The 19,385-nt window shown below is 39.4% G+C and overlaps 1 protein-coding gene across 1 annotated transcript in view; it reads left to right on the top strand.

The window, feature by feature from the left end:
• Slc30a5 (solute carrier family 30 member 5) overlaps nucleotides 1–19,385 on the top strand; it is a 28,689-nt gene that overhangs the window by 6,036 nt on the left and 3,268 nt on the right. The window contains exons 2-14 of the mRNA XM_005366566.2: nucleotides 42–164; nucleotides 2,561–2,627; nucleotides 4,374–4,459; nucleotides 4,810–4,897; nucleotides 7,867–7,954; nucleotides 8,990–9,066; nucleotides 9,480–9,650; nucleotides 10,125–10,413; nucleotides 10,585–10,793; nucleotides 11,475–11,632; nucleotides 12,745–12,874; nucleotides 14,947–15,142; nucleotides 18,154–18,380. Coding sequence (XP_005366623.1) covers nucleotides 42–164; nucleotides 2,561–2,627; nucleotides 4,374–4,459; nucleotides 4,810–4,897; nucleotides 7,867–7,954; nucleotides 8,990–9,066; nucleotides 9,480–9,650; nucleotides 10,125–10,413; nucleotides 10,585–10,793; nucleotides 11,475–11,632; nucleotides 12,745–12,874; nucleotides 14,947–15,142; nucleotides 18,154–18,380 — 1,909 coding nt within the window. The remainder of the gene's footprint in view (nucleotides 1–41; nucleotides 165–2,560; nucleotides 2,628–4,373; nucleotides 4,460–4,809; nucleotides 4,898–7,866; nucleotides 7,955–8,989; nucleotides 9,067–9,479; nucleotides 9,651–10,124; nucleotides 10,414–10,584; nucleotides 10,794–11,474; nucleotides 11,633–12,744; nucleotides 12,875–14,946; nucleotides 15,143–18,153; nucleotides 18,381–19,385) is intronic.

The following is a 19,385-nucleotide window of genomic DNA, read 5'->3' as shown; positions in this document are numbered from 1 at the left end:
ATTTTAATTATATTAAAATTGTTTCTGTTTTTATTTTTCAGATTAACAAAATACATTGTGTTACTGTGTTTAACCAAGTGTTTGAAGGCTGTGGGACTTTTTGAGTCATATGATCTCCTAAAAGTGGTTCACATCGTACAGTTTATTTTTATATTAAAACTGGGGTGAGTATAGAGAGAGCCTTAATGTTTCTTATTTCTCTGTATCTTTAAGAAATCTTAACTACCTATTCTATGAAGTTTATTCCTTCTGACAACTATTTGATATTTTTTTTCTTTAAATAGAAGCTTACATAAGGGTAGAAGTCCAGAGACATATCAGAAAAGGGTTATTTTAGCTAAGTGTAGCAGTCTGTAATCCCAGCACTAGGGAAGTTGAGTCAAGAGGATCATGAATTGGAGGCCAGCCCCAGTTTACACATGAGACTGTCTCAAAATAAATTAAAAGATGGTTAAATTCTTACTACTTTCCAAACACCAGGTTTTAGTTAGTTTGTGCTGCTAAGATTTCTGCAAAGCTCTTTTAATACCTATCTTAATAGATGCTTTGGTTCTTGTCTATCTTAGGAACCAGTCTTTTGTATTATCTTGTATCATTTAATCTCATGGGAGTAGGTGGAAGGCTCTCCTTACACTCATGAGAACAAGTGTAAAACTGTCTTTTTTTAATAAAAAAAATAATAATAATAATTTTGACAGTTTCTTCCGCGGTTAAGAGCAGTTGCTGCTCTTGCAGAGGACCTGAAGTAAGTTCCCAGCGTCTACTCATGTGGCTCACAATGCCTATGATGTCAACACCAGATCTGACACTCTGTGGCGCTGTGGGCACCAGTACACACATATGCGGACAAACACGTCCACATACCTGAAAATAAAGTTCATCTTTAATAGTTTTGGCTTTGTACTTCCCTAGGGATTTATAGACTGTCCCTGATGTAGCTCAATCTCGAGGCAGTCATAAAAAGTTACCTGGGGTTTGTCTTAGCACAGACATTCCATGTTTGCAAGTTAAATCATGCTGTGCTGTGTTCCCTACACAACCCATCAAAGGACAGGGTCCTCATGTATAGTTTGTATATAGTGTTCTTCCTAAATACTGATTTTTGGATCTTGAGATTAATAGTAATTCTCCTATATGTTAATAAAAGTTTATCAAAGACGCTTGAGGGTGTAATTTGGTGAGTTAAGAAAGAAATTCTTGACTGGAAGAATTGACCGTTCTTATATAACATAGTAAGAAGATAGCTGCATGTTACTGTTCAAGATTTATCACTACTAAATATAAGAGAAAATGAGTTGCTCTCTGTGTTTTGTTAAGGTATTGAAAGTATTAAGAGCTAAGTATAGTGGCTCATGCCAGTAATTCCACCACTTAGAAGACCCAGGCTAGAGAATCACAAGTTCAAGATCTGCCTGGACTGCATCATGAGATACTTCAACAATACAATACAATACAATACAATACAATACAATACAATACAATACAATACAATACAATAATGAGTCTTGACACTCTTTATTACTTCTGTGTTCTGAAGACAGTTACCAGAGAAGCTCCTGGTTTTTGCCATAAAAGCCTCATCACTATAAAGGCAGTGGCTACTACACTTTTGTGACAGAAGCACTTTTGTGGCTGACTTTGAACTTGCTTTGTAGATCAGGCTGACCTTGAACTCAGATCTGCCTGCCTCTGCCTCCTAGGTTAGTGCTAGGATTAAAGGTGTGTACACCCAGCCTAGAGCAAGGTTTCTTTAAATGCGATAGTCATGAAAAATTTGGCAACAAAAACTTAATTCAAAATCGAATGCATAATGACTCTAAGGTGTTTCTGTAGCACGAATTAGCTGTAGCTGCAGTCTTGTTTCTGTTTCTGCACACAGCATGAGTGCTTTGCACTGTGCATGTCATCTTGCCATACAGTTCCAAAGAATACTTCTGCTCATCTTGACTAACACTCAAGACTCTTAGGGTTTGAATTAGTATTTTTACATTATATATAAAATTTTCTAGTCTTAGAGAAACATAATGGTTTAATTACAGAAAACAAAGATTCAATATTTCCTAGTGTCATTCTTCAGCATGTTCATATCACATTAATGTATCTAAGGATTGTACATACATCCATCTCATTAGGATGCAAATTTGCTTTCACATCTAATAGTAAAACTGTATATACCAAAGCATTTAAGATATTTTAAAGCCGGCCTCTAATCCCAGCACTGGGGAGGCAGAAGCAGGCGGATCTCTATGAGTTTGAGGCCAGCCAGGTCTACAAGAGCTACAGGCTCCAAAGCTACAGAGAAACCCTGTCTCAAAAAAAAAATATTTTAAAGATAAAATTTTGCTGATTTGTTAGCAGTAAATGTTTGATTTATGTATATATTTTACATACCTATATATCACAATGGCATAAAAATATATCAGATAGGAAGGGGCCATAGGAAGAAAGAGTGTAAAAAGCCCTGCTCTGGAGGATAGCATGTTTCCAGTTCCAGTGTATTTGTTAAACTACACCTAATATTTAATGTAATGTTAATATATTATTCTTTCAATGTTTATAGGACTGCGTTTTTTATGGTTTTGTTTCAAAAACCGTTTTCTTCTGGGAAAACTATCACAAAGCATCAGGTGAGATGTTGACAGAACATTTGGTCCTTCAGCTTCCCTTTCAGTAGTCCGAAATAAAGCGCCGTTTCTACAGTTTGCCTTTGTTGTTGCTTCTGTGTTTGAGACAGGATCTCCTATAGCCCGTTCTGGCCTCAATCTTGTTATGTGGCCAATGACAACCTTGCACTCCTGACCACCTTGCCTCTGCTTCCCTAGTGCTGCTATTGCAGGCTCCCACCACCGTTCCCAGTTTACATGGAGCTGACTCATGCATCTAGCTACATCCCCAGTCCTAGAGTTAACTCTCCCCTGACTTGTCTTTTCAAAATTGAGGCTCCAACAGTGAACTATAAAATCTTAATGTAATGTAGAAAAGGGTAACAAATTTTAAAGGGGTGTCTTTAACACAGTCTCCTTACTCAGAAAGGTACACAGATCAGACATGGAGTCATGCCCCAGAGGCTGGAGTGTCGCTGGAGAATAGATTATGTGCAGGGGGTAGAAGTTGGCCCCTAAAATCAGCTATATTCATGTCTTGTACTACTTACATGATTTCTTAATTTTGCTTACTTATAAAGATAACAGTATTGTTCTGTGTATTTGTGAGGAATAAATTATTTTATCCATGGGTTTATTTTTTAATTATACCTCACATGTGAGTATGCTGTACATATGCAGTGTATCACCCTGGTCATCATCGTAATTCCCCTCAGATGCCTTCATGACAGAAAAGTTCCTCATTGAGCTTAGCCTCTCACAAAGTGACTCCCTGGAGTAGTTACATTATACTGCGTGTCTCTTTCATGTCACAATTATGGTCCTCTACCATATTATCAGCTGGCAAATTGAAGTTCTTCTATTTAAGATTTGTTTATGTATGCAGCATTCTGCTTGCATGTGTCCCTGCAGGCCAGAAGAGGGCACCAGATCTTATTATAGATGGTTGCGAGCCATCCTGTCTGTGGTTACTGGGAATTGAACTCAGAACTCTGGAAGAACAACAGCATGTCTCTTAACCTCTGAGCCTTTGACCCCGGAAAGCAAGACATTTTAAAAATACAGTTAATCTTTTTAACTTCATCTAAGTTTCTTTCTCCATTTTCAGATAGCTATAGCATAAAAATTCCTCATGGAAAGCCAAACATGGTCGTAAATACATGTACTCATGATACCCATGACATCAGAAAGGAAGATTAATATGAGTTCAAGGCCAGCCTGAGCTGCGTAGTGAGACCTTTTCTCCAAAAGACTCCTCATAGAGATTTAAAAAAAAATAAAAAAACCTCAACCTTTATTCCTAGAAAACTAGTGGAAAAAAATAGAAAATTGTGCTGTGTAGGAAAAAAAGATTTAAGACCTAAAAGGTAGGTGTAGTGGTGCACCTCTTTAATCCCAGCACTCAGGAAATGGAGACTGATGGACCTCTATGAGTTTGGGGCCAGTCCAAGCTACTTAGTAAGACTCTCAAAAAAAAGAAAGACAGAAAAGAAAAAACCTAGCAACAGATGAGAATATAGACAGTGAAAGTAAATCTAGCTAATAAGAGGATTTTGGCATAACGGGGTCTCACTGTTAGCCTGAGCAACTTGGAATTCATTATGTAGACCAGGTTGGCCTGAAATTGAAGGTCTGCCTGCCCTATCTCCTGGGTTCAAAAATCAAAGACATGCTCTACCATGTGCTGCCTTCTGTAGGTGTTATTTAAGCATGGAATATTTACTAGCAAATGGATATGACTGAGGTTTTTTATTTTTTTTCTATTTATAGTGGATCAAAATATTTAAACATGCAGTTGCTGGATGTATCATATCACTTTTGTGGTTTTTTGGCCTTACTCTTTGTGGACCACTAAGGTAAATAAAAACATGTGTTTTCGCTATTTGTTTACATTTATTCGTTTGAATCTTAATTTTGTTCTGTATCTTTTAGTATTTGTTTGTGCATGTATGTAGAGGTCAGAGGACTGGCAGTCGCTCCTCTACCAAGTGGGTCTTGGGGATCATGAAGATTATTATTACCTGGTATTTTGTAGCCTCCTTCTTTCTAAGACAGTTAATACCAAAATATTTTCCAAAGGAATTGTCCATATTTCTCTTTCTCGTGTTTTGTGAAACCAAAGGGATTTTCTTTTCTTACTCTGACTGAGTTCGTACTTCCTAAAAAAAGGTCAGATCCATTCCTGAGCAGTGTTTTCTTTTCATAGGACTTTGCTGCTGTTTGAACACAGTGATATTGTCGTTATCTCACTGCTCAGTGTGCTATTCACTAGCTCTGGAGGAGGACCAGCAAAGGTAGGTTTTCCATCATTAAACACATTGTTCATAGCAAAAACAAACCATATCTTTTACCATTTATAATAATGAAGAGACTTAATACTAGCTAAACATTTTTCTGGTTTCATTTTGATATGATTATAGTTTCATAGGAAGTTGTGAAAATAGTGCAGAGATGTGCTTTCTAGTCAATTTTTCCCAAAGGAGATCTAGAGGTTGATAACAGTATAATCCATGCTTTAATCCTTTCTTCGGGTTTAGCAGTGTCACACATGAACTTGTAGATTGTGTAAACACCTGTATAACCACAGTAGAGAACTGACATCACCTGTGGAGATCTCCTTCGCGTGCCACCTGGGGCCCTCTTCCTTATTCTTCACGTTCATAGGAAAAGCCTGTAAGCTTGCTGTGTTTATTTAGTCTGCTGAACAATTACCCAGAAACTCACCAACTTGTCATCCCTGTTGAACAGAAATAATTTAAGTATTACTGTCTTTTGGAAAATAGTTGTCAGTCTACCGTCCAAATGTTAGAGCTGGCACTACACTATCTCCATTTTACCAAATTAAAATATTCCTACTCATGGTGCCTTGTCCTGGAAACTGGCATCTGATTCCATGCAGTTGCATCCCCTCCCCTACCACACACAATAAATAAATCTAATTTTTAACAGATAAGAGAGTTTGAGGCTAGCCTGTACTACATAGTGAGACTCTACCTTTAAAAACAAAAAGATGGAGGCCGGGCGGTGGTGGCGCACGCCTTTAATCCCAGCACTCAGGAGGCAGAGGCAGGCGGATCTCTGTGAGTTTGAGACCAGCCTGGTCTACAAGAGCTAGTTCCAGGACAGGCTCCAAAACCACAGAGAAACCCTGTCTCGAAAAAACCAAAAACAAAAAAAAACAAAAAGATGGGGCAGCAGAGACCAGGGAAAGGAAAAATGAAAGGAAATGGGGGTTAAGAGAAAGGAACATTTTAATTGTGTAGGTTTTTTTTGTATGCTGCCTTTGGCCATAATTCTCACCGCACTAAGAATTTATTGAACAAACGAATGTCTTCTTTTCTTTTTCTTTTTTTTGTTTTGTTTTGTTTTTCAAGACAGGGTTTTCCCATGTAACAGTCCTAGCTGTCCTGGAACTAGCTCTTGTAGACCAGGCTGGTCTGAAACTCACAGAGATTCACCTGCCTCTGTCTCCCAAGTGCTGGGATTAAAGGTGTACACCTCCACCGCCAGGCCAAATGTCAGAGACTTTTTTTGTTTTGTTTTGTTTTTTTTTGGAGACAGGGTTTCCTCTATAGCTTTGGAGCCTGTTCTATAACTAGCTCTTATATATCAGAGCTGGTCTCAAACAGAGATCCACCTGCCTCTGCCTCCTGAGTGCTGGGATTAAAGGCATGTGCCACTGCCACCCGGAATGTCTTGCTTTCATTTAAATTTTTATTTACTGGAAGTTTTATAGTTCCATTGCTAAGTGTACATTATATTCTTATGTAAATGTGTGAAATAATACATGTAAGTATAACTATTGCATAAAATACTTGTGAGTTTACAGATAACAAATTGTAGTAAGAATATGAAGTTTTTATATATAACTTTCTGAAATGCTTATATAAACTAGGCTTATACATTTTCTCTGTAACTTTTTTTTATCCAAATTCTTTCCCTGAAATGACAACACAGACTTTAAAAGTTTATCAGGAAGCTGGGTGGTGGCGGCACATGTCTTTAGTCCCAGCACTCAGGAGGGATAGGCAGGCAGGTCTCTGAGTTGGAGAACAACCAGGGCTACACAGAGAAACCCTGTCTCTTAAACAAGATTTATAGGGCACTGGGTATATGGCTGTGAGAGCAAGGACCTGAATCCAAGTCCCCAGCACCCATGTAAAAACCAGGCCCCGGGCCTTGCTCTTTATGCCTGTAACCCCATTGTGGTGTGGTAGAGACAGGTAGGTCCTGGGGCAGGCAAGCTAACCCGCCTAGTCAGAGCAGCCAATTTCAATTTCGGATTCATTGAGAAACCCTATCTCAAAAAATACGGTAGAGAGGTAAGAGGATTGGAGTGTGGATTTCCAGCAACCCCTCTGGGTGGCTTACAACTGCTTGTAACTCCAACTCTTAGGGATCTAACACCCTCTTTTGTTCTCTGACAACACCTATGTTCATGTGCACAATTCCCACACACGTACACATAGTTTAAATAAAAACGAATCTTAAAAAAGTAGAGAGCGCTATCTTCGTCTGTCTTCCTTATGCTTGCGTAAAGCCAGCACACACATCCACCATACGCATCTTTAACACTCTCTTAGGAATGACTTGATTTTCTCAGCATGGTCCCATAGACCTTTTCCCTAGGGGAGCACTAGCTAGACTGTTCTGTTTCTTAAATGTTGCAGAATGTGAAACAGCTCTACTAACTATTGTTCCTTAGATACTGAGGTCTTTTCAACCAAAAATTAGGAAACTTAGTCTGTAAACCTTAATGATTTGTTCATATTAATATGCCTGGTAACATTTCGAAGGAGATACGATGCTAACATTAAAATGCTCTGCAGAGTTTATTTCTGTTGCTTTTATTATTTGTTATACTGTAAACTCTGTAAAGATGATAATGTCAAGTGTTAACTTTCACTAAATGTTCCTTTTTTGTTTTGTCTTGTTTTTCAAAACAGGGTTGCTTTGGAGCTTGCCCTGGAACTCACTCTGTAGACCAGGCTGGCCTTGAACTCACAGAGATCCACCTGTCTCCTCCCCAGTGCTGGGTTTAAAGACGTGTGCCATCACTGCCCAGTATACATTTTTAACTCTTCTGAAGACATGCTTAGTGGAGGATTGTGAGTACAAGGCCAGCCTGGGCTGTGTAGCAAGAGCCTGTCTCAAAAAGTGAAAGGGACAGAAACCTTTTCCTCTAGCATTAGTGCGGTTATCATGCTAATAATTAACCTTTTAATAAAAAACAAAAATAGAACTTCTGTTTCTTCTCTTTCAGACAAGGGGGGCTGCATTTTTCATTATTGCTGTAATCTGTTTATTGCTTTTCGACAATGATGACCTCATGGCTAAGATGGCTGAACACCGTATCCTTTTGCACTAGACTAAAGTCTGGGAGAAAATTAGAAGCCGGAAGAATGGGAAAAAGAAGGAAATTAAACTCATGGGTCACAAGTGACTTTCTGAGATTCATGTTGACATTAATCACTGTTCAAGTAAATAGTAAAATTATTCCAAGTTGAATATTTTAGAATATCCTCAGTATTTTTCTACAGTGCTCATATTTTAAAATGTCCTGCTACTGGAAAACAGCAAAACATTTAAAGTCCTTTGCCCTAGTTTTCACGGCCTTGCCCCAAATTGCTCTTGCCTGCTCAGTCCATACTCTTGAACCCATCTTCCAAGTCAAATATGTCTGTTCTCTACTCTCAACTCTATACCCTGCCTTATTCTTTTCCAGCCATACGCCTTTGTCTATTCTGCAATACACCAGAGTACCAGTTTTCCTCTGAGTGCTGACACTTGGTACCCTGAGGTTTATTAGTAAACTAATAGCAGTTTATTCTGTCACACTGAGATAGGGGCAGAAAAGGCTCCAGATTGTATCTGCTACATCCACTCCCAACACACCCTCCTGTCTGCTGCTCTCTTTGCTGGGCCTTGTGTGCTCAGCGATGTAAAGTAGACAAGTTGAAGACCGATTTTACAGACTGACCTGCAGATGTAGCATTAAGGTCTGCTTCCATCACAGGAGTGGACCAAAAAGATGCCTTGCCTATTTGTGCATCTTTTGGAGGCTAAGAACCAAAATGGAGTCACTATCTCAGTACAGTCCTAGTCATACAGCAGTCCACACACCCAGAAGCCAAGCATGGTAGCCCATCCTTATAAGCCCATCTCTTGGGAGGCGGGGCAGGGGTTCAGGAGTGTGCAATTTGTAAATTTGTACTTTTTTTTTTTTTTAGAATTAAATTGAATTGTTTCAAAAGTACCATGTTACTAAGGGTAGTTGAAATGGCATACCCAGGCTGGTTTGTCTTCAAAATAATTAAACTTTGAACAGAACTTTCTCTTTGGGAGCTGAGTTTGAAAAGTGTTTTCCTTTACTACAGCTTCCTTAGCTGAAGGACATCATGACAGCGCTCTAACTCACATGCTTTATACAGCTATTGCTTTCTTAGGTGTGGCGGATCACAAGGTATGCTCTTCTCCATGTTGTAACTGTCACTGGGGGAGTGGGGGATATGGGAGGCAGGGCTTCGGGTAGCCCAGCTCTCCCAGAACTTGATAGGTAGCCAAGGACGACCTTGAACTCTTGATCCTCCTACCTCTACCTCTAGGCCTATGCCACCATAGAAAGTATAATTTTTAAGTTTCGTTTAAACCTGGCATACGTCTTTACTCTTCACACTGAAGCAGCTGAGGTAAGAGGATCTCCAGTTTAAGGCCAGCTATATTATCAATACTGTCAAAAATATATATATTTAAACTAATTTATCTCAGGACTGGAGAGGTGATCTCAAACGTTTATAAAGAAATGTATAAGTCTTTACATATTTTGAATATGATAGTATATATGTTTTAATGAGATGTTTCTCGTTTCACTTATAGGGTGGTGTGCTCTTGCTGGTACTGGCTTTATGTTGTAAAGTTGGTTTTCATACGGCTTCTAGAAAGCTCTCTATAGATGTTGGTGGAGCTAAACGCCTTCAGGCCTTATCCCAGCTTGTTTCTGTGTTTCTCCTTTGCCCGTGGGTGGTTGTTCTTTCTGTGACAACTGAGGTAATTGTTTAACAAATAGAGTTACCATTAGAAATTTCAGTTCAGCATTTTTTAATTTGAAGTTGAGAGTAGTTTAAATTATCCTCATTTTTTTCTTTGATTTTTCCCCCTTTTTTTGAGTTAATTTTAATTGTTTATAAAAATGTAAGTCAATACTATTACATTTACATATACTTCACATTCATTCCTATGGCCCAAAGAAATTGATGAAGAAAATCCAGCTAGTAGTCTTGAACTCAAAGATTTTGGCTCCTTAGTATTATAAAATTAAACAAGCTTGGAGTTTTGTTAGTACTCTGGAGAATACTAGGGAAATGTACTGATACTTTGTGACCCTTCCATGGTAGCATGCTGTGAATCGTATTGAGTCATGAGTATTTGTTTCTGTATAGATGATCAACAAACATTGTGTGAAATCTGCTCTCCCCCCATAGAATACTGACGGTGTTTTGTGTTGTCTGTTTCTGTTTCTAGAGTAAGGTTGAGTCTTGGTTTTCTCTCATCATGCCTTTCACCACAGTTATCTTTTTTGTCGTGATCCTGGACTTCTATATGGATTCCCTTTGTTCAGTCAAAATGGAAGTGTCCAAGTGTGCCCGCTATGGATCCTTGCCTGTTTTTATTAGTGCGCTCCTTTTTGGAAATTTCTGGACACATCCAATAACAGACCAACTCCGGGCTGTGAACAGAGCAGCACACCAGGAGGGCACGGAGCACGTCTTGTCTGGAGGAGTGGTAGTGAGCGCCGTGTTCTTCATTTTGTGTAAGCGTTCGCCCTTGCTTTTATTTGCATTAATCTGCTGTGTGGTTTCTGCTGTTTAAACCTTCAGTATAGAGGTCGTTCAGTACTTGCATTTTAGTCCTTGTTGACAGTGACCTTGTTGGTGACTTAAATGCTCAAAGCTTGTCTAATAGTCTCCTTTTCTCTTTGTAGCGGCCAACATCCTATCATCTCCCTCCAAACGAGGACAGAAAGGCACCCTCATTGGTTATTCTCCTGAAGGAACACCCCTCTATCACTTCATGGGCGATGCTTTCCAGCACAGCTCACAGTCGGTCCCTAGGTTTATTAAGGAATCACTAAAACAGATTCTTGAGGAGAGTGACTCTAGGCAGATCTTCTACTTTTTGTGCTTGAATCTGGTAAGAATTCTAAATATTAGTCATATTTTAAAGCACGGTGTTTTTATTTTGGCATGATACGTAATTTTAGCACTTTAGTTTCTGACAAAGATGGGCTAAAATTTACATTTTTCTCTAATTAGTAGCAAGACACCTATTCAGACGAGGCACACAATTTTTGCAGTACTGTGGGAATTCTGGTTTAGTATGCTGTTTTAAACTACTGCTCCCGTAGTTTGTAAGAGGTGGAGTTGCCTCTTTAATAGGATGTCAGTGCACACTGCTGATACTGACGTTTTAAACCTTGCCCACAGATACACAGATCGAACAGTGCCTTCTAGTTATAAAATGGTTATGTCTGGGGCCGGGCGGTGGTGGCACACGCCTTTAATCCCAGCACTCGGGAAGCAGAGGCAGGCGGATCTCTGGGAGTTCGAGACCAGCCTGATTCACAAGAGCTAGTTCCAGGACAGGCTCCAAAGCCACAGAGAAACCCTGTCTCGAAAAAAAAAAAATGGTTATGTCTGATAGCTTAGTTCTTTATGATCTTATGAAATACAGTTTCCAGGTTAAGTGTCAGGTAGAGTTTGAAACACATCAGTTTGGGTAATTAAAGGTTAAATTCTTATGATTAAAGCTAATAGTTCTTTACTGTAATTTATTCTCAACATGCTCCTCCTGTAATGTTTGAAACCTTTTTAGCTTTTTACATTTGTGGAGCTGTTCTATGGCGTATTAACCAATAGTCTAGGCCTGATCTCAGATGGATTCCACATGCTCTTTGATTGTTCAGCTTTGGTCATGGGACTCTTTGCTGCCCTGATGAGTCGATGGAAAGCAACCCGGATTTTCTCCTATGGGTAGGTATGCTATCAAGGCACTCAGTTTCTTTAAAACAGTTCAGAATCCAAATTCAGAAACAAATACATTACATCTCATAGAAATAATGCCAAATCTTCACTTTTATTTCATTTCAAGTTAATGGGGAATAAGAGCTACACATTGACTAATAATACTGACTGGCAGTCAGCTCAACAACATCTGTTTAAAAGCAAAGAGAAGAAATGCCACCTAAATCATTTGTGGTTTTGTTCATCATGTTTCTTTGAGGGTATGAAATATTCATGACCATTGGCATCTTTTTGTTAAAAAGTATTTAAAATTTGAAGTGACTATATGAAAATATCCTCACATTATGACAATAATTGAACAAATGTCAAATCTCTTTTGCATGCAAGTTATTTTAGTAAGACTTACTCTACCTAAGCAGTAGTGGTACACGCTATTAGAAAGAGAAGCCATGTCTCATAAAACCAAAAAGAAAAAAAGAAACAAACCTATTTAAATAAACATACCCCTTAGTGATTGTTTATATTTTGAAATTCTTGTGTGTGTGTTTTGTTTTAAGTGTGTGTTTGTGTCTGTGTATGTTTGAGTGTGTTGTATGTGTTGGCTGCTTATATGTGTGTACCATATGCATACCTAATGCCCACACTGGCCAGAAGAGACAGTCAGATGACTTGGGACTGAAGTTAGACAGTTACAACTGCTGTGTAGTTGCAGGGACTCAAACTTGGGTTCTCTGCAAAAGCATCAAGAAGTGCTCCTAACTTCTGAGCAGTCTCCCCAGACCCAGTGAAAAGAGGATGACTCAAAACACAATAGTTTTGGTAGAGAACAGAATGTGTACCGTGAGAGATACGGGACACATCAGAAGCTTAGAGAGAGATGATTTGTTGCTACAAAACTAGACAAGGCTTTCTGTAAGAAGGGCTGTATATATACAAAATTCCAATAAATATGTATTTGGGATGACTTTTGAACATAAATAATATTTTTAAATTTTGATAATTTTATATTATTTACTTAGTAGTGTGAAAGCCTGGACTTGTTTCCTCACTTATTATAAGTTTATAATGTATATATTTAAAGTACTTGTTTTTTCTTTCTAAAAAGTACTCTGTGTTTTTAGGTATGGCCGGATAGAAATTCTCTCTGGGTTTATTAATGGACTTTTCCTGATAGTCATAGCTTTTTTTGTGTTTATGGAATCAGTGACTAGATTGATTGATCCTCCGGAACTAGACACAAACATGTTGACAGTAAGTATTTCTCTTTCCTCTTTGAGCTCCTGCTTGGTTCACACGCTCTTTCACCAAGGGTCGACTGACCTAGGGCAGTTCTGACTTTGTTAAGTCAACATGACTTCCATTCTGGTGCATTGTCTCCTCGTGTACTGTTTCATTTCCTGTGGTCTTGGTAACAATTTTACCATGGTGTATTAAAAGAAAAGTTTCTTAAATAAATCTGAAGTTTTAAGTCATTTTTAAACTAGCTATAGTGATGTATACCTTTAATCTCAGCACTTCAGAGATAGTCCAGAGGACTCTGTTTTATCACATTGCATTGTTATCATGGTTCTGTTTTATCTCTGTTATTAGTCTCTTACTGTACCTGACTTATACTTTATCATAGGTATGTATGTGTAGAACAAAACGCAGCATATGTGGGTGGATTTGGTATCATCCTCAGGCGTACATTGAGGTCTTAAAACATACCCCCCAGCCGGGCAGTGGTAGCACATGCCTTTAGTCCCGGCTCTCAGGAGGCAGAGGCCGGCAGATCTGAGTTCAAGACCAGATAGTTCCAGGACAGGCTCCAAAACTACAGAGAAACCATGTCTCAAAAAAAAAAAGGGGGATGGGGTGGGCATATGCCCCAACAAAAACAAAGACTAATAATGTATTTACATTATTACTGCAGGCTTTTAGAAACCAATCCTTAGTCGGGCGGTGGTGGCGCACGCCTTTAATCCCAGCACTCGGGAGGCAGAGGCAGGTGGATCTCTGTGAGTTCGAGACCAGCCTGGTCTACAAGAGCTAGTTCCAGGACAGGCTCCAAAACCACAGAGAAACCCTGTCTCGAAAAACCAAAAATTAAAAAAAAAATAGAAACCAATCCTTTTCTCAGATACCTTGGACTAATAATGTTAACTTGTATTATGAAATGTACAGGTTTTGTTATGACTTAATAAATATTTTTTCTTTCAAGATTGTATTTGTACAGTGTTAGAGATAAAATCAGAAAAATAAAAATTGTACATATTTTACCCAATAGATTACATAACTATTATAACAATTTTAGTTCTTCCTGTACCCCAATCCTTATGCATATTGTTTCTGTAGATGGCATGTCTCTTCTGTTGGGATACTTTCTGTTAAGCCGCTCGTCATCTCACAGTTTCTCAGGCTCTCTGACTTGGGGTTGCATTCCTCCACAACTTAAGATGTACTCTTAGACCTTGAGTTATGTATCACTAACTTTTTAATGTTGTCACTTGAGTCTTTTAATTATGTGTATTTTGCCTACATGTATGTTTGTATACCATGTAACAGGCTAGAGAGGTCGTGGGATCCCCTGGAACTGGAGTTGTAAATGGTTGTGAGCTACCATGTAGGTGGTGGGACTCAAATCTGGGTCCTCTGGAAGAGCAGCCAGTGCTCCTAACTGCAGAACCATCTCCCCCCTGACCTATAAGTAGGAAAATGACACTTAAGTCTCAAATCACTGAAAGCAGTTTAGAGTTTTGGTTTGCTTGTACAGTTGAACCAATGATGTGCCCATCTGTTTTGAGACAGGGTCTCACAATGTAGCCCTGGCTCACCTAGAACTCACAGAGATCCAACTACCTCTGCTTCCTGAGTACTGGGATTAAAAGTGTGCGCCACCATGTACTGCCAGAATTTGCCATTCTTGATCACATTAGAGTAAATTCAAATATGTGTACCAGTTTTTTCTGTTTTGTTTTTTTGTTTTTGTTTTTTTGGTTTTTTTATGATTTTATTTTGGTTTTTCGAGACAGGGTTTCTCTGTGGTTTTGGAGCCTGTCCTGGAACTAGCTCTTGTAAACCAAGCTGGTCTCGAACTCACAGAGATCCGCCTGCCTCTGCCTCCTGAGTGTTGGGATTAAAGGCATGCACCACCACCGCCTAGCTTTTTCTGGTTTTTGAAAGTTAAAATGATCCAAAATTTTTTGCTTGGGGAACTTAGTGACGTTTACTGTGAAGTTCTTAAGCTGTATGTAGGAAAAGTATACAGCCATGTAATAGCTTCTAAATAGCAACTTTGTTTTCTAAGTTTCAAATTAAAGTTTTGCCTGTCTCCTTTCTACTAGCCAGTCTCCATTGGAGGACTGATTGTAAACCTTATTGGGATCTGTGCCTTTAGCCATGCCCATAGCCATGGCCATGGAACTTCTCATGGACACTGCCACTCATCCGATCAAGGCCATTCTCACCATAATCATGGACATGGTGATCACGGTCACAGTCACGGCTTCACGGGTGGAGGCATGAATGCTAACATGAGGGGTGAGTTGTTAGGAAGTCCTGTCTCCTGAATTGATGTTCTTATTTGTTTTTATTAAATATTGGCCTGCTGGTGTTACCACTCTAGAGATGGTGGGATCTGGGAAAATGGAGCCAGTAATGAAGCAGACTAAAATCTCATGAAATAGCTGTCTTTATTTAGAGCCTTAGACAATTTGTACTCTGAGGGTTTGGTGTGGGAGAATTGTCTGTATTTTGTCAATCATATTTTAAATAAACACTGATTGGCCAGACAGGAAGTATAGGTGGGTTAACCAGACAGGAAGTAGAGGCAGGGTGATGAAAACAGGAAAATGCTGGGAAGGAGGAAGCCCATTTCTCCCCATTCCTGCCCAGATCAACAAAGAAGCAGGGTGTGACCTGCCCGCTGAAAAAGGTACCGAGCCATGTGGTTAACATAGATAAGAATAATGAGTTAATATAAGCTACAAGAGTTAACAAGAAGCCTGAGCTAATGGGCCAATAAGTTTTACAACTTATGGAGATCTCTGTGTGATTTTCTTTGGGGGCTTGCTTTATGTGGGAACTGGGCAGAAACCCCAACAAGCCAGCCTTCATGTTACAGAATGGCGCCCAACGTGGGGGGATAATGCGTGAAACAATCCCACACCAGTTTGGATTCAAAGGGTTATTTATTTGAGGGGAAAAAAACTTACAGAACACCGTCCTACATGACAGCCAGGAAAGAAGTAGTCGTTGGAGCTGCTTTTTAAAGAGAGAGACCACGCCCCAGTGGGCTGGTATCTCAGCGACTATTGGCTGAAAAAGCGGGAGGAGCTCCCACAGCAGGGTTAAGAAAGGTCACAAGTAAAGTTCTCATGAGTTCAAGCCTTATACAATCACAAGGACAAGCCACATGTGACAAAAATGTTTTTCCATGTAGAGAATAGTTTAAACATTTAATTGAACAACAGCAAGCATACTCAGTAATCTGAGTAAACTCACCCCATCTGCTATACCTGGGAGGAGCACAAAACATCTTCCAAAAAACAATTTTGTGTTTTGAAGAAACTGAGGTCATAAGACTTTTGTCTTTTGTTTTCTTGGAGTTTTCTCACAAGCACTCAGAATTCTCACACTACTCTGTTCATGAACTGTCTTCTGAAATTCTGGTATAATTATTACTCAGGATTTTGTTGTTTTTTGGTTTTTTGTTTGTTTGTTTTGTTTATGAAGACAGAGTTTCTCTGAGTAGCCTTAGCTGTCCTGGAACTCGCTCTGTAGACCAGGCTGGCCTCGAACTCCCAGAGATCCGCCTGCCTCTGCCTCCCGAGTGCTGGGATTAAAGGCGTGCGCCACCACCACCCAGCTCAGGATTTTTTTAAAGGAGAATGCCAAGAATATAGCTCAGTGAAGAGTACTTGCCTAGTGTGCCCAAGGCTCCCAACACTAAAGGAAGAGGGAAGGCAGGGACTATAAATGCATCAGCATGGATCAGCCTGGGGGACACAATGTCAGTGAGGTAAGCTCATCACAGAAAGATGGCTTTCTTAGAAGTCTGCTCTCATGTGATGAGACTTAGGCTCAGCATGGAAAGGGAGCCAGGGAGAAAGGTAAAGACAGATGGGTCCTTGGGCCTGAGGTTCCTAATGAGTAGTTCTGAAGACCCACAGTCTATGAAATCTTACACCTGTAGGCCACATGATGGATTACTATACCATAAAAGGTAGGGAATGTTCACTCCACAATAAAGTCATCTTAAAAAATGGAAATGAAGGGGCTAGAGATGCCTACCTTTGATTATTAACATCATAAAATAAAAAAGGAAATACACTGTGCTTAAATGTCCATGTTTGAATCAATTCCTGTACCATTAATAAACTTGTGACTGACAAAACAAATATTTTTTGTACTATAAAAAGACCTGGGTTTTATTCATCTCTTTTGGTATTGAGTTGTTTATGCCAGTTAGTAATTTGGGTAATGCCAAAACTTGGCTCAAGCCAGATGGTGGTGGTACCCGCCTTTAATCCCAGCACTCCGGAGACGGTGAATCTCTGTGAGTTCAAGGCCAGTCTGGTCTACAGAGTGAGTTCCAGGACAGCCAAAGCTACACAGAGAAACCCTGTCTTTTAAAAAATAAAAAAACTTAGCTTAAGGGAACTGGTACAGTGTGACTTGGTGGGTAAAGGCTGATCAGTGATGCCTGTTGGCCAAAATGTAATCTGTAATCCTAGAATCCATGTAAAGGTGGAAGGAGAAAACCAATTCCACAAAATTGCATCTAACCACCACACATGCATCAAGGCATGTACGTCCATACACATATATCATACATAGTAATAAATACATTTTTTTCAAAGAATGCTTAATTTTACTTTGTTTTTGTAGGAATAGCTTTTAAGAACATGATTTTTTACACGTACCAATTTGACTGCATTATTTTTAAAAGGTCCTTCTGAAAAGATTAAAAAATGCTTGGTTTTGTTTTGTATTTGGTTGTTCGGTGGGTTTTGTAAGGGTGGGGGGAATGAGACAGGGTTTCTCTGTGTAGCCCTGGCTGTTCTAGAACTAACTATGTGGATCATACTGACCTCAAACTTAAGAGATCCACCAGCCTCTGCCCAAGTGCTGTGATTGAAGCTATGTGCCACCACTGCCTGGCACTCAAAGCGCTCCGTTTTTTAGATAAGTTATATTACTTTTTTAAAGACAAAATCTTTAAAATTACAAAATTTTAAAGACAAAATGAGCTAGTGTTGAATGCAGAGTCTTATTGTGTAACTGACCTGGAACTCTCTGAGACCTGCCTAACATTTTCCTCTTGAGTGCTGGGATTAAAGGCCTGAGCCACTCAGCAGTAGAGCCTTCCCAGACAGATACTGTGTCACAATTGCCTGCGTCCTTACAGAGTCTAAACTCTGGGTTCCTTGACAGTAACTGTGCTTTAGCCACTAACAAGGGGCCTGGCACTGATACAGGTGTCAGCAGTGCTGTAAAGAGGCCAGTTAGATAAACTGTCCTTGCTCATGTCCTTAACATTTTATTTGTAGGTGTATTTCTCCATGTTCTGGCAGACACGCTGGGCAGCATTGGTGTGATTGTTTCCACAGTTCTTATAGAGCAGTTTGGATGGTTTATTGCCGATCCCCTGTGTTCTCTTTTTATTGCTGTGTTAATATTTCTCAGTGTTATCCCACTGATTAAAGACGCCTGTCAAGTCTTACTTCTTCGACTACCACCTGAATATGAAAAAGAACTACATATTGCTTTAGAAAAGGTAATTTCCTCACTACTTGATCCTTTAAAAATAGCGCTTAAAGTTGAGTAATTGTTTTAACAAATAATAAGCAAGGTATAAATTAATATAATACAGTTTATCTTAAAGAACATAAATATAGTAAATCTGGCCTTAGTGGCTCAAGCCTGTAATCTCAGTTGCCCTGGGGAGTAAGATAAGATGAGCAAAAGTTTAAGACTAGCCTGGGGGGCTGGTGAGATGGCTTAGTGGTTAAGAGCGCTGACTGCTCTTCCGGAGGACCCGGGTTCAATTCCCAGCACCCACATGGCAGCTCGCAGCTGTCTGTAACTCCAGTTCCAGAGAATCTGACATTATTATACCAATGCACATGAAATAAAGTTAAATAAATTAAAAAAAAAAAAGACTAGCCTGGGCAACTTAAGTAAGACTGTCTGAAGATAAAAAGAGCTAAGAATATGTATATTATAGTGACAGAGTACAGGGGTGAATGGGCAGGAGGGGGAGAAGGAAGGGAGAAAAAAGACAAGACAGTACACAAACCAAGAACTGAATAAGTATAAGATTCTGTATGACAAAGATGCTAAAAAAAAGATTTTTTTAAATGTATTATGTATACATTGTTCTGCCTGCAGGTCAGAAGAGGGCACCAGATCTCATTACAAATGGTTGTGAGCCAACATGTGATTGCTGGGAATTGAACTTGGGTCCTCTGGAAGAGTAGCCAGTGCTCTTAACCACTGAGCCATCTCTCCAGCCCTGATGCTAATTTTCTAATCTCTATTCAGTTCTTTGTCATTAGAATTTTGTTTTTGGTTTCTTTTGGTCTCTTTTCAGTATTATTTTAAAATAAGGCAAGAAGCTATGATTCAGTCAATAAAGTACCCACCTCACAACCCTGAGGATCTGAGTTCAATCCCCAGAACCCATGTCAAGATGCTAGGCATGTAATGTCACTGTACTCCCAGGGGACCAGGATAGCCTGATTTATAAGCTCCAGGCCTGTGAGATGCCTGGTTTTTGGGG

This window comes from Microtus ochrogaster, unplaced genomic scaffold (genome assembly GCF_000317375.1).
Source record: "Microtus ochrogaster isolate Prairie Vole_2 unplaced genomic scaffold, MicOch1.0 UNK11, whole genome shotgun sequence".
Taxonomy (NCBI): Eukaryota; Metazoa; Chordata; class Mammalia; order Rodentia; family Cricetidae; genus Microtus; species Microtus ochrogaster.
This window is presented reverse-complemented; position numbering and strand designations above follow the sequence as displayed.